We start from the raw sequence: 15,409 nt of genomic DNA on the forward strand, positions 1-15,409 counted from the left end.
CTCCTCACCGACCAGCGTTCGGTCGCTTTTATGTTTAATAACAAGCTGAGGGGCAAAAGCAAGAATGACAAGATATTGAGGTGGAGAATCGAACTATTCACCTATGATTATGATATCTTGTACCGGCCAGGTAAGCTGAACGATCCCCCTGATGCTCTGTCACGAATTACATGCGCCAGCGCGCAAAGTGATAGACTTCAGACCCTCCACAACGACCTCTGCCACCCCGGGGTCACCAGACTTTACCACTTCATTAAGGCCCGCAACCTGCCATACTCCATCGAGGAGGTCAGGACCATGACCAGGAACTGCCAGACCTGTGCCGAGTGCAAACCGCACTTCTTTAGGCCGGACAGAGCAAGCCTGATCAAGGCCACCCGCCCCTTCGAGCGCCTGAGCATCGACTTTAAGGGGCCCCTCCCGTCCTCTGACCGTAATGTGTACTTCCTCAACATCGTTGATGAGTACACCCGTTTCCCCTTTGCCTTCCCCTGCCCAGACATGACCAGTACCACGGTCATCAAATGCCTGAACGACCTCTTCGCCTTGTTTGGGTTCCCAAACTATATACATAGTGACCGGGGCTCCTCCTTCATGAGCGAGGAACTCCATCAGTTCCTGCTAGCGAGAGGTATTGCTGCAAGCAGGACCACCAGCTACAACCCCCGAGGGAACGGCCAGGTGGAAAGAGAGAACGCGACGGTATGGAAGGCCGTCCTCTTAGCCCTAAAGTCTAAGGGCCTCCCAACCTCCCGCTGGCAGGAAGTCCTCCCGACAGCGCGGCATTCCACCCGGTCACTACTTTGCACTGCCATTAACGCCACCCCCCATGAACGAATGTTTGTTTTCCCCCAGGAAGTCGACTACGGGAACCACTCTACCAACCTGGCTGACCTCTCCGGGGCCCGTCTTGCTGCGAAAGCACGTGAGGGCCCATAAAACGGACCCCCTGGTAGAGAGGGTGAACCTCCTGCACACCAACCCCCAGTACGCCTACGTGGCCTACCCAGACAGGCGGGAGGATACTGTCTCCTTACGAGACCTCGCACCCTCGGGCACTCCGGAGGCACCGCCTTTACCCCCCCCCCCCCCACCACCCCCCCAATCCCAGCCCAGGTAGACGGCATGCCGGAACCCCACGAGCCTTCGCCGGAACCCCACGAGCCTTCGCCGACCACGCAGACACCAGCATTAACACCGGATAATGCAACACCGCCGCTGCGACGATCGGAGAGGCTTACGAGGCCTCCGGACAGACTGACATACCAGAACTGGTAGTACACTTCACCCCGCCGGACTCAAATCTAAAGAAGGGGTGAATGTGGTAAACCACTTTTATCGTTCACTATCGTTACACTATAGTTATCACTGTTATATTGTTACCACTGTTGTATCACTATACGAGGTCGCCTCTTGTCACGCTGTTATACCTGGGCTGACCACCACTGACTCCGCCCATGGCTCCACCTACCTGCCCAGGTATAAAGGTAGTCGACTGGCTGGTATTCCTCCTTGTTGGATCCGATCACCCATGAGGGTGGGCTCTGTTATTTAGTCAATAAAAACCTATAGTTACTTTCCTAACTCGTCGCTTTTCATTGGACGAATTGATAGGTATATCAAGAACATTCCTTCCTTGAGAGCAGCTTTAACTCCCCACCACCTCTCTCGGCCCCTCCAATATCACAACTGTTGCACTGCTTGTCTGGCATCCAGTACTGGATGAGCAGAAATTTCCTCCAACTAAATATTGGGAAGACCAAAGCCATTGTTTTTAGTCCCTGCCACAAACTCCGTTCCCTAGCCACTAACTCCATCCCTCACCCGGGCAACTGTCTGAGGCTGAACCAGACTGTTCGCAACCTTGGTGTCATACTGGATGCTTAAATGAGCTTCTGACCGATTCCGCCCCTGCCTCAGCTCATCCGCTGCTGAAACCCTCATCCATGCCTTTGTTACCTCTAGACTTGACTATTCCAACGCACTCCTGGCTGGTCTCCCACGTTCCACCCTCCGTAAACTTGAGCTCATCCAAAACTCGGTTGCCCCCGTGTCCCAACTCGCACCAAGTCCCGTTCACCCATCACCCCTGTGCTCGCTGAACTACACTGGCTCCCGGTTAAGCAATGACTCAATTTTTTAAAACTCATCCTCATTTTCAAATCCCTCCATGGTCTTGCCCCTCCCTATCTCTGTAATCGCCACCAGTCCTACAACCCCCTCCGAGATCTCTGCGCTCCTCCAAATCTGGCCTCTTGAGCGTCTCCAGTTTTAATTGCTCCACCATTGGCGGCCGTGCCTTCAGCTGCCAGGGCTCTAAGCTCTGGAATTCCCTCCCTACCTCTCTTTCCTCCTTTAAGATGCTCCTTAAAACCTACCCCTTTGACCAAGGGTCATCTGCCCCAATATCTCCTTATGTGGCTCGGTGTCAAATTTTGTTTTATAATGCTCCTGTGAAGCACCTTGGGACGTTTTACTATGTTGAAAGTGCTATATAAATGCAGGTTGTTGTTGCTGTATTTTGTAAGTACTGTAACACTTCCGTCACTCCAAGATGGCAGCCAAATAGTGTAAATATTGTGCAATTTATGAAAGTCTTTGGATATCCTATGATTGATGTCTAGGAGTACAGTATGTATCAACTGTAGATAGATGGTGAGTAAAGTAAGAAAAATAAATGTTACTTTGTGGCAAATGAAAAAAACAAATACACACTTAAATAAAGTGTTTTGTGTCTGATTTAATTTCTTTCTGTGGTGGTATTTTGTATTTTATGGTTAATCTGCTTTGTCTTTGCGTCCTGCATTACCTGAATAATGGAGCAACCCCCAGCAGAGCAGAATCCCTGGTCTGGTTGAACACAGAAAAGACTTGCATTTATACAGCACCTTTCACAACCACCGGACGTCTCAAAGCACTTTACAGCCAATGAAGTACTTTTGAATTGTAGTCACTGTTGTAATGTGGGAAATACGGCAGCCAATTTGCACACAGCAAGCTCCCACAACCAGTAATGTGATAATGACCAGATAATCTGTTTTTGTGATGTTGATTAAGGGATAAATATTGGCCCAGGACACCGGGGATAGCTCCCCTACTCTTCTTTGAAATAGTGCCATGGGATCTTTTACATCCGCCTGAGAGCAGACGGGGCCTCGGTTTAATGTCTCATCCGAAAGACAGCACCTCCGACAGTGCAGCACTCCCTCAGCACTGCACTGGGATTGTCAGCCTAGCTTTATATGCTCAAGTCCCTGGAGTGGGACTCGAACCCACAACCTTCTGCCTCAGAGGCGAAGGTGCTACCCACTGAGCCACAGCTGACACCGAAGGTGGTTACCGGCAAGCCACTAGTATTAAAAGAGAAAGTTACTGTTTATTATTTCTTACACTATCAGCAGCAAATCTATGATAAAGCAGGAAACAGTGTTGGGGGTTTTCCTCGCCTTACGTCCGGGTCTGTTGTAAACTCATTGATCGAGATTGATTGCTGTGATTAGTCAACAACTCCATTATCGTTGTATCGTGCGACTACCAGGATGATCGGAGGCAAACTAGATGGACCTTGGTCTTTTGTTGTCCACCAATTCCCAAACTGTGCTCTCGACACAGGAGCAGTGTTTTAGAAGATCAACGCTATCCTCTTCCGTTACAGCATCGAGCCCGTTCTTAATAAGTCGTGCCCTGATCGCAACTGTTCTTCACGATTACTCGTTTCAGCTGTCGATGGCCCACTGTATAAAGAATTCCTTCCAGATGCTTGTCCTAACCTTGCCCTTCACAGCTTTGAACTTGTGCCCGCTTGAATATGGGCTGGAATCCTAGCTATGAAATCAGTCGCTGCAGCAAGAAGTCAGCACCATATTGAGACACAGTGTCCCTTTAACCAGGAGTACTGCACAAAAGACATTTGAAAATATAGCAGAGAAATAAAGATACTTTTTATAATAAACATTATTTAAATACCGAGCTTTATTACAATTCTCTCTTGATAATTTGACTGTTCAGAGTAAATTTTAAAATAACAAATTTATGTGGGGGAAATATACAGACTTGCGAATTGGTGTCATGGGATCTTTAATGTTCACCTGAACAGACAGGCAGGACTTCAGTTTAACATCTCATCCGAAAGGCGACTCTTCCAACAATGCTGCATTCCTTCAGCCTAAATGATGTCCTTAAGGCCTGAAGCAGAGCTTGAACCCACACACCTTCTGACTCAGAAGCAACTGGGTCAAGGAGGGAGGAGGATTGAAGCTAGTTGTCCACGTTGTGCTATGATACATTCAGCACTGTGTCCTGTAGCACAGGAAAGATCTTGAAGGCAGCTCGAATTGACACCAATGACACAGAACTGGTTTGACACTAGGATACCAACTAAATGGTTCCTGTCAGGTCAGCAGAGAGTGCTGTGAGTTTGGGTAAGTGTGAGAGTTCTTTAATTGTTATTTCTCTTTAAATCATTCTTGATAAGATTACTTAAGCAGTTTAAGTAAAGGGGAAAGGTTAAGTATTTGGGATTCTGTTGGTTTAAGAAGAGTAAAACAAGGTTACACTGCAGTAGGAGTAAATTGGCACAGCAGGCAGTGAAAACCAGTTTTCTAACCAATCAGCAGGGGTGACTCATTTGGCTGTAAACAAACAAACAGTATACAAAGGCCATTGCGAGTGTGAGCAAGCACTGAGTGCGAGGTCAGCAGAGAGTGCTGTGAGTTTGGGTAAGTGTGAGAGTTAGGGTAAGTGGGGTGTTAGGTGCTCTTTTCAAACTTTAACTCTGTGGGTTGCAGTTAATAATGCCTTCCTGGTGCAGAGTGACTGTTGGTGAACCATTTAACTGGTGTAATTAGAGGGATTGATTTAATTTAAATCCAATAAATTAAAGGGGATACTAGCATCTATAAATCGGGCGTCCATAACTAACAATAAAAAATGTAATTAATTACATAGAATGGAGCAGGTGATGTGTTACTGTTGTGAGATGTGGGAGCTGGTGAACCCCATTGAGGCTCACAGTGATTACGTCTGTGACAAGTGTCTGCTGCTACAGAAACTCCAGCTCCGTGTTGATGAGCTGGAGTCTGAGCTTCAGACACTGCGACACATCAGGGAGGGGGAGAAGTTCCTGGACTCTGTGTTTCAGGAGATGGTCACACCTATGAAGTTAATTAATTCAGATGTAGCCCATGGTCAGGGACAGCACGGTGTGACTACGAGTGAGGCAGGTACGGGGATCCAGGAGGTAGTGTTGGAGGAGCCGCAGCCCTTGCTCTTGTCCAACAGGTTCGAGGTTCTTACTCCCTGTGGGGACAGGAGCAGGGACTGCAGGGAGGATGAGCAACCTGGCCACAGCACCGTGGAACAGGGGGCCATTCAAGAGGGGGGAGTAAATAGAAATGTTGTAGTGGTAGGGGATAGTATTATTAGGGGGATAGATAGAGTTCTCTGCAGCCGAGAGCGAGAGTCCCGTAGGCTGTGTTGCCTACCCGGTGCCAGGGTTAAGGACATCTCCTCTGGGCTGGAAAGAAACTTGCAGTGGGAGTGGGTGGATCCAGTTGTCGTGGTCCATGTTGGTACAAATGACGTAGATAGGACTAGGAAGCCGGTTCTGTTAAAGGAGTATGAGCAGCTAGGGGTCAAATTAAAAGACAGACCCTCAAGGGTAATAATCTCTGGATTATTACCTGAGCCACGAGCAAATTTGGCTAGGACAAATAAAATTAGAGAGTTAAATGCGTGGCTCAAAGACTGGTGTGGGAGAAATGGGTTTTGCTTCCTGGGACACTGCCACCAGTACTGGGGCAGGAGGGAGCTGTTCCGTTGGGACGGGCTTCACTTGGCCAGTGCTGGGGCTAGAGTCCTGGCGGATCATATAACTAGGGCTGTAGAGAGGGCTTTAAACTAACTAGTGGGGGGGGAGGTTCCTAGAGAGCAAATAATAAAAATGACAACAGAGAAGGTCATAGACTTAGGTAGCAGTGGGGAAATTAAAAACCAGAGCGTGTCAGGAAGGGGCAGAAGGTATGGAGTAAAAGGTAAAGTACTAAAAAGGGCAAAAGCAGGAACTAAGTATCACAAAACATATTTGAAAGTTCTTTATCTGAATGCACGTAGCATTCGTAACAAAATAGACGAGTTCATGGCACAAATAACTACATATGGGTATGATCTTGTGGCCATTACAGAAACATGGCTGCAGGGTGACAATGCCTGGGAATTAAACATACCAGGTTATTTAACGATCAGGAAGGACAGGCAGGAAGGAAGGGGAGGTGGGGTGGCTATGTTAATAAAGGAAGGAATCACTGTAATACAGAGAAATGATATTGGGTCAAAAGATCAGGATAATGAAACAGTTTGGGTGGAGATAAGGAATAATAAGGGGAAAAAAACACTAGTGGGCGTAGTCTATAGGCCTCCGAACAGTTGCAACTCTGTTGGACGGAGTATCAATCAGGAAATAGTTGAGGCTTGTAATAAGGGAACATCTATAATTATGGGGGATTTTAACTATCATATTAATTGGACAAATCAAATTGGGCAGGGCTGCCTTGAGGATGAGTTCATTGAGTGTATTAGGGATGGGTTTCTTGAGCAGTATGTAACTGAACCGACCAGGGGGCAAGCAACCTTAGATCTGGTCCTGTGTAACGAGACAGGATTAATTAAAAATGTCCTAGTAAAGGATCCCCTTGGAATGAGTGACCATAACATGGTTGAATTCCATATTCAATTAGAGGGTGAGAAGGTTGGATCTCAAACAAGCGTGCTAAGCTTGAATAAAGGAGACTATGAAGGTATGAGAGCGGAATTGAGTAGAATGGATTGGGAAAATAGATTAAAGGGTAAGATGATACCTGATCAGTGGTGTACATTTAAGGAGTTATTTTACAACTTCCAAAAAATATATATTCCACTGAGAAGAAAAGGGTGTAAAAGACAGCCATCCGTGGCTAAGTAAAGAAATTAAGGATAGTATTCGACTAAAAACAAGGGCATATAAGGTAGCCAAATCTAGTGGGAGGATAGAGGATTGGGAAGACTTTAAAAGACAGCAAAAAATAACAAAAAGATTAATTAAGAAAGGGAAGATAGATTATGAAAGTAAATTAGCAAAAAATATAAAAACAGATAGTAAGAGTTTTTATAGTTACATAAAAAGAAAAAGGGTGGCTAAAGTAAATGTTGGTCCCTTAGAGGATGAGACCGGGAAATTAATGGTGGGAAATATGGAGATGGCAAAAAACACTGAATGAATATTTTGTATCAGTCTTTACAGTAGAGGACACTAAGAATATCCCAACACTGGACAAACAGGGGGGGGGGGGGGGAAAAGAGAGGAGGAGCTAAACACGATCAAAATCACTAAGGAAGTGGTACTCGGTAAAATAATGGGACTCAAGGCGGATAAATCACCTGGACCGGATGGCTTACATCCTAGGGTCTTGAGGGAAGTGATGGTAGGGATTGTGGATGCATTGGTAATAATTTTCCAAAACTCCCTGGATTCGACAAAGGTCCCGGCAGACTGGAAAACTGCAAATGTAACACCCTTATTTAAAAAGGGCAGTCGACAGAAGGCTGGAAACTATAGACCAGTTAGCCTAACATCTGTGGTAGGTAAAATTTTGGAGTCCATTATTAAGGAGACAGTAACAGGGCATTTGGATAATCATAATTTAATAGGACAAAGTCAGCATGGTTTTATGAAGGGGAAGTCATGTTTGACAAATTTGCTGGAGTTCTTTGAGGAAGTAACATATAGGGGGGATAAAGGGGAACCAGTGGACGTAGTGTATTTAGACTTCCAAAAGGCATTTGACAAGGTGCCACACAAAAGATTATTGCTTAAGATAAAAAAATCACAGGATTGGGGGTAATATTCTGGCATGGATAGAGGATTGGCTATCTAACAGAAGGCAGAGAGTTGGGATAAATGGTTCATTCTCAGACTGGCAATCAGTAACTAGTGGTGTTCCGCAGGGGTCAGTGCTGGGTCCCCAACTCTTTACAATCTATATTAACGATTTGGAGGAGGGGACCGAGTGTAACATATTAAAGTTTGCAGATGATACTAAGATGGGGGGGGGGGGGGGGGAAAGTAGTGAGTGAGGAGGACATAAAAAACCTGCAAGGGGACATAGACAGGCTAAGTAAGTGGGCAGAGATTTGGCAGATGGAATACAATACTGGAAAGTGTGAGGTTATGCACTTTGGCAGGAAAAATCGTAGAGCAAGTTATTATCTTAATGGCAAGAAACTGGAAAGTACTGAAGTACAAAGGGATCTGGGGGTCCTGGTGCACGAAACTCAAAAGGTTAGTATGCAGGTGCAGCAAGTGATTAAGAAGGCCAATGGAATGTTGGCTTTCATTGCTAGGGGGATAGAATATAAAAATAGGGAGGTATTGCTTCAGTTGTACAAGGTATTGGTGAGACCGCACCTGGAATACTGCATACAGTTTTGGTGTCCATACTTAAGAAAAGACATACTTGCGCTCGAGTCAGTACAAAGAAAGTTCACTCGGTTAATCCCGGGGATGAGGGGATGGACGTATGAGGCGAGGTTGAGTAGATTGGGACTCTACTCATTGGAGTTCAGAAGAATGAGAGGCGATCTTATTGAAACATATAAGATTGTGAAGGGGTTGGATCGGGTGGATGCGGGGAGGATGTTCCCGATGATGGGTGAAACTAGAACTAGGGGCCATAGTCTTCGAATAAGGGGCTGCTCTTTCAAAACTGAGATGAGGAGGAACTACTTCACTCAGAGGGTGGTAGGTCCATGGAATATGCTGCCCCAAAAAGCTGTAGAAGCTACATCATTACATAAATTTAAAACAGAAATAGACAGTTTCCTAGAAGTAAAGGGAATCAAGGGTTACGGGGAGCGGGCAGGAATTTGGACAGGAGTCTAGGTTCGGATCGGTCATGGCCCTGTGGGTAGCGGAGCGGGCCCAGGGGCCGTGTAGCCTGATCCTGCTCCTAATTCGTGTGTCTAATTCTGTTAGATTCAGGAGATGGTTCTGTGATAGTAGATTGGCGGTTAGGATCAGATCAGCCATGATCTTATCGAATGGCGGAGCAGGCTCGAGGGGCCGATTGGCCTACTCCTGCTCCTAGTTCTTATGTTCTATGTAAATGGGGCTCCAATTGAATGGGTCCTCCATGTGAATAGTGCACCAAATGACTAATGTTGGCTTAAAGGGTTAATGTTACTCTGGAATGTTCATCCCTCTTTACACTATCTGGACTGTAAAAAAGGAATCTGTTTTATCACAGTCCTGTGACAGACACTGGATTGCATATTTCCATGTAAGGTCTGCCTCTCAGTGTGTGTCCGTTTTTAGGAACAAAGGAGATAAAGAGGACTATATAGTCCGGGGAGAACCTGGCCAACCTTGGCATTTGCATTCAACACCAGCTATACAAAATGGTAAGTGGTAAAGTATTTGGTTGTGCTCTATACCTGTATTAGTCCATGGTTTTCTTAGTTTAGTGCAAATTGTCAAGATCAAGCAAGGTTAAAACCTTTGCAAGAGATCACTTAATACCCGGCGTATTTTCCTTGATAATTTATTTATTTATTTCCATCACTTTTTGTATCAGAGATTTTTCCACAAATCTGCAACTCTCACCCTTTTTCTTTGATAAACTCAACTTGATCTTCATCGAAGCAAATAGGTTAAAGGCTGAGTAAGCTCTACTCAAAATTTAGCACTGTTGAGGAGTTCTAAAATTGCTCATATTTTTACAGTGAAATACTGGATTACTTGCCACCTTATTTAGATGACGTTACGTATGTGGGAATGGTTGTAAGGCAGCATTTATCCGTTTGGGTGATGTCACAAATTGCAAGAGCAGTTTAAACAGATTATTGGAACAGTAAGATAACGGAGTTGAATTACTCCATTGCTTTTTAAATAATAGACATTAACTTTTCATTTTGTACATGATTTAATTTGGCTTTTTTTTTTCTGCCACAGGATTGGCTGCCAGTACCTGCTCTATTGTTAATGTACAACAATGTTCACACTAAAGGATTAGAAATTTTGAAGTCATTGTTACAAATCTATTGATAAATACTTTACAGTAAATTCCCTGTAAATTTAATGGACTGGATCTCTTATTTTATTAAAAATATTTATTGTGAGCATGCTTTTGTAGTGAGCTCATTTGTCCATGGGAAGGACAGAACTGTGTTTCCATTGATCATTGCTAACAATGTGTTAATTATGTGCTTACCTGTCTTCCCAAGTCTGCCAGAAGGTGGGCGGCCATTCCTGAGTCCTGTTTGTGACAGGCTTCCTCAGCACACAGGAAAGCTTTCATTTTATTTGACACAATCTATATTTTTTAAACGCCCTCTTTTATTTAATTGCTTTGAGGCTTAGTTATTTAAATCCCCCCATGGCCTCGCCGCATCCTATCTCTGTAACCTCCTCCAGCCCTACAACCCTCAGATCTCTGCGCTCCTCCAGTTCTGGCCTCTTGCACTTACCCGATTTTAATCGCTCCACCATTGGCGACCGTGCCTTCAGCTGCCGTAGCCCTAAGCTCTGGAATTCCCTTCCTAAACCTCTCCGCCTCGCTACCTCTCTCCCCTCCTTTAAGATGCTCCTTAAAACCTACCTCATCACCGGTCCTAATATCTCCTAATGTGGCTCCGTGTCAAGTTTTGTTTGATAATGCTCCCGTGAAGCATTTTACTACGTTAAAGGCGCTATATAAGTACAAGTTGTTGTTAATACTTTGATCGCCTTGAGAGTTGGATCATTTGTATTTCTACAGCAGATTGCAATATCTTATTTTTAACCATATAAAATATGTATTTCAATCTTTTAAGAACAGATTTTTAAGAACAGAGCTGTGGGATTATTTGTTTGGCAGTTTTAAAATATTGGAATACAGTATATGTTCTTACTCATAGCTGTTGAGAATTTCCTGCCACACAATGTTAACAGTATTTTTCCACCCAGAAGACTAGAACGTGTCTGAGGCAGACAGAAAGTCGTTCATAAGAAACTCCGTTGGAGATAAATTATTATACAAAGAAATGAGATGCCCCGGGGAGCGAATATCAAACAGCAATTTGGTGCAGGGCTTTGGATGATGTCACATTTTAAGAACATCATCTGTTCCTAATGCTGCTAAGCTTGTTTGTTATCTTATGTAATACAGACAGCCGCGATTTACAGACCGGCTAAGAGTGAGCTGGCACAGAGTTGTATGCAGGATAACGAAGACTGTCAGTGAGTTATAGATATTGGCAATGAGTTCTACGGTAGTAATGCAAACATGCAGGTCTGCTGATGCCAATCATAAGTGAATCATAAGAATATTTACAAGGATGATACCAGAAATGCGAGGGTATACCTATCAGGGAAAGGATGAACAGGCTGGGTCCCTTTTCGCTTGGAAAAAAAAGATACATTTATATAGCACCTTTCACGACCACCGGACGTCCCAAAGCGATTCACAGCCAATGAAGTACTTTTTGAAGTATAGTCACTTTTGTAATGTGGGAAACGCGGCAGCCAATTTGCGCACAGCAAGCTCCCACGAACAGCAATGTGATAATGACCAGATAATCTGTTTTAGTGATGTTGATTGAGGGATAAATATTGGCCAGGTCACCGGGGATAACTCTCCTGCTGTTGTCTTTGTCCTTCTCCACCATCTCCATCCTGTTCTCTGCTCCACAATTTTCTGCCTCTTTCTGCGCTCTTTTCTCCTCCCATTCACCAGCTGTATCCTCCGCCTGCTCCGCTCCTCCAGCCACTCCACTCACAGCTCTTTCTCCCATCTCGTCACTCAAGGGGCTTCCTTCTGCCGCACACGCACAGCGGGTGGGAACTTTGTGACACACCCCACAGCTCCGAGCGATGTGTCCAGACTCGCCGCAGTTATAACAGTACAAGTCTGGACAGCTTCTTACAAGATGGTCATGTCCAAGACAATAATAACAAACCTTATTTCTGGTTATCATGCAGTATCCGGAAGTACTGCACTCCTTCCATTGTCTCGAACTTCATGCTATATGGCAATGATTTCACTCCCTCTGGGAACTGCACCTTTACAGAACAGGTTCCATCTGCTACCCACATTCCTGGATAGTATCTCCTCTTTATTGCTGAGCAAATTTTAATGTCCCACAACTCCAAATTTTTTATTAGCACATCGTCCTCAATATAAACCGGCAGGTTTAAGAATGAGACCACCACCTCTTCAGAATATAGCAGAGATACCTCCAAGAACTTATCTCCAACCTTCAAACTCAGTAAACATCTTTCCACCTCCTCTTGGCCACTGACCGTCACCTCGAACCAAACATTAGGCTTTGGTCGGCAGGCAAAGCAGCTTCCCTCGTCGCAGTCCTCATGTACCGCCTGGATAATATCCCAAGCTCGTATCTCCTTATCCTCCCACTGAACCACCACCGTGTTTTCTTTTCCAAACCTCCTGGGGTCCCAGCCCAAATCTTTGGGCCTTTTTTCCCTCCCTTCCCCCAACATTTTCTCCCCTGATTAAATTTATCCTGGGAACATTGTCCTCCGAGGGGCCCGGCACTCCGGGCTCCTCAGCAGCCATCTGGCTGCTGTTTAAGGACCAAAAAGGCCCTAAAATCTGAAGAAAAAAAAAACACCACCAAAACTTTTTAACAACTCACTCCAACTCCCTGCAGTAATCAAGCACCCAGCAGCACTTGCTCACTCCTCGCCCCTCCCACCTAGTGAGTGCAAGGTTATATAGTGGAAAAGTGGAGGGCTGGATATTCTGCACTTTTACTTGATAACAGTATCCATGCAGAGCTTTCTCTCCGGGGATTTAATGGGTGGGGAAGAGTCTGTGATGATGTTTCCGATGGCGGAGGAGTCCAGAACCAGGGGTCACAGTCTAAGGATAAGGGGTAAGCCATTTAGGGCTGAGATGAGGAGGAATTTCTTCACCCAGAGAGTGGTGAACCTGTGGAATTCTCTACCACACAAGGCAGTAGAGGGCAATTCATTAAATATATTCAAGAAGGAGTTAGATATATTTCCTAAGGCTAAAGGGATTAAGGGATATGGGGAAAAAGCAGGGACAGGGTACTGAATTTGGATGATCAGCCATGATCGCATTGAATGGCGGAACAGGCTCGAGGGGCCGAATGGCCTACTCCTGCTACTATCTTCTATGTTTCTATGTGATCCAGAGGATTGTACATGCCTGAGGAAGGAGGGGGCTGGATGTACCGAATGGCATTTTCTTGTTCCAAGTTTGCTTTAAATCTGAAACAGCAGCAGAAACACAAGATGGAACTGATCTTAATCTCTTGCCAGTCAGTCATTCGTTTTAAAAAAAAAATATATTCTGGTTTTTCTTCCAGTAAACCAATGAGCTTGCCAATGATTTGTACCATTTTTACCTGACAAAGTGACTGCTGGGATACACAGGTGTACATGGAGTTGTGGTTTGATGCTTTATGGTGCAGTGGCTCCTGTCCCATTGCATTGTCTCTTTTTGTTGGTAGGCAAGCAGGAAAGCAGCAAGAGGGAAAGCTTCAGCCAAACACAACCAACGAAGCTCGTCCAATGTCTTCTCCATGTTTGAACAGTCCCAAATTCAGGAGTTTAAGGAGGTGAGGAGTCTAACATACCGGTGAGACAGGATTTCCAGTCTTCCATACCCAATTTCCCTCTTCCTTTCTGCTTTGTTTCTTGCTCCTTCCTTGATACTCTGATGCCAATCTGCATGTTTACCTCTAATTTTCCTTAACCAAACCAAAAAACATTAACAACAGAAAATGCTGGAAAAACTCAGCAGGCCAGGCAACATCCGTGGAGAGAAAATAGAGTCAACGTTAACGGCAGGTATGTGCATTAACATGTGTTACACTGGTTGTGGGTAATTTTGACTTTAGGCGGCAGTATAAAACGCACAATATTGGTTCGGCCACCCGTTAAACCTCTTGTCAATTTTTGTTTTCATAGAAATCAATTGGGAGAGGTGTTTTAACGGGTGTTCAAGCCGATATCGTACGTTTTGCACTCTCGTCTAAAGTCAAAATTACCCCCGTCAGTCCTAAAAAAGGAATTTTGGGAGCGTAGGCAAAAATACACCAATATCCATTAACGCTAACACACTACAGGTATAGTGTTACCTTTGAACACACGGGAAACATGTGCTTTAGCTCTAACAGAAAAGAACCCGATTTCAACCCAACCCGGCTCGGCGGAAATGTGGCGGGCGAGCAGTTTAAAAGCAGGAAAATCGACCTACTGCTCCATTGCCGCTGGAAAATCAGCAGCCGCCATTTTTACTCTGCCGTTGACGGAGGTTGCAAACGCGCCGTGGCACCCCTGCCTTGTAGGCATGAGGGCTTGTGACTTTGTACAAAGAGCTGAGTCTTGAGCTCCGTAAATGTCATTTACTGTAAAATGTTCAAATTTTAAATTAATTAAAAATAAAATAAACAAACAGTAAATGTGAAACAAGAGACAGTAAAAAAAAAATGCGCCGTGGCCAGTCAGAAGTCCCGCCCAGCAGCAAACCCGCTGAGTGAAAAAAACGTAGTCCCATTTGGTTTCACAACCGCCGTCTATCCACTTACCTTAGTGCCGAGGACCGTTTCCCTGTGGTCCCCTGGTGGTGACCTCCAGCCAGCATGATGCTAACAGACGGGCAGCTGCTTCTCGCTGACGTCCCGGCCGTTTTCGTTGGGAAGTTGCCGACCAGCATGCAAATGAGGCCCCCCCTCCCTCCGACTCCGGGAGTGGCAGCAGACAAGATTGGCCGAATTTAACGGAACGGCCGGACCTCATTCACATGCTGCTGGTCGACTTCACGACCAAAAACGGCCGGTGAGTTTTTAGGCCTTTTCCCCAGCCTGGGAGGCCTGAAACCCACCGGCCGAAAACTGGCCTGGAGTTAAAATCGGGGCCACGGTTTCCTATAGTGAGCGCAGCAAAGGTGAAGCCAGAAGTCAAAAGGATAAAGATTATTCACAGTGGAAGAGTTTGGAATTCCTGTTTATTCAGCAGGGTAAGGATTAAGGTGACTGCATTTGCAGTAGGATTAGTTTTGGGGGCACATGCGTGAGTAGAGACTGTATTGAGAAGTTAATCCCATGAATGGTGAGGAACACCAATCTTCACAGGCGATGCTAATACAGCTACTGATTAAACCTTTGTCATGGATTCACAGGCCTTTGGCTGCATTGATCAGAACCGTGATGGGATCATTAGTAAGCAGGACCTGAAGGAGACCTTTATGCAGCTAGGTAAGTGAACGGGTCTGTCAGTTCTTGTTAGTAACCAGTAGGTTCAGTATCAAAGCATTGCTGTGGCTCAGTGGGCAGCACCCTCGCCTCTGAGTCAGAAGGTTGTTGGTTCATAGTTCCACCCCAGAGACGTGGAGCACAAAAATCTAGG

At 45.3% G+C, this 15,409-nt stretch overlaps 1 protein-coding gene across 1 annotated transcript in view; it reads left to right on the forward strand.

Moving 5' to 3' along the window:
* Nucleotides 1–9,334: 9,334 nt before the first annotated feature.
* myl7 (myosin, light chain 7, regulatory) overlaps nucleotides 9,335–15,409 on the forward strand; it is a 33,851-nt gene continuing 27,776 nt past the window's right edge. Inside the window, exons 1-3 of the mRNA XM_085971059.1 lie at nucleotides 9,335–9,432; nucleotides 13,510–13,617; nucleotides 15,183–15,258. Of these exons, the coding sequence (XP_085827185.1) occupies nucleotides 9,430–9,432; nucleotides 13,510–13,617; nucleotides 15,183–15,258 (187 nt within the window). The 5' untranslated portion in view covers nucleotides 9,335–9,429. The remainder of the gene's footprint in view (nucleotides 9,433–13,509; nucleotides 13,618–15,182; nucleotides 15,259–15,409) is intronic.

The sequence above is a fragment of the Somniosus microcephalus genome, chromosome 30 (assembly GCF_052327205.1).
Source record: "Somniosus microcephalus isolate GS21.2 chromosome 30, FLI_Smic_1.0, whole genome shotgun sequence".
Classification (NCBI taxonomy): domain Eukaryota; kingdom Metazoa; phylum Chordata; class Chondrichthyes; order Squaliformes; family Somniosidae; genus Somniosus; species Somniosus microcephalus.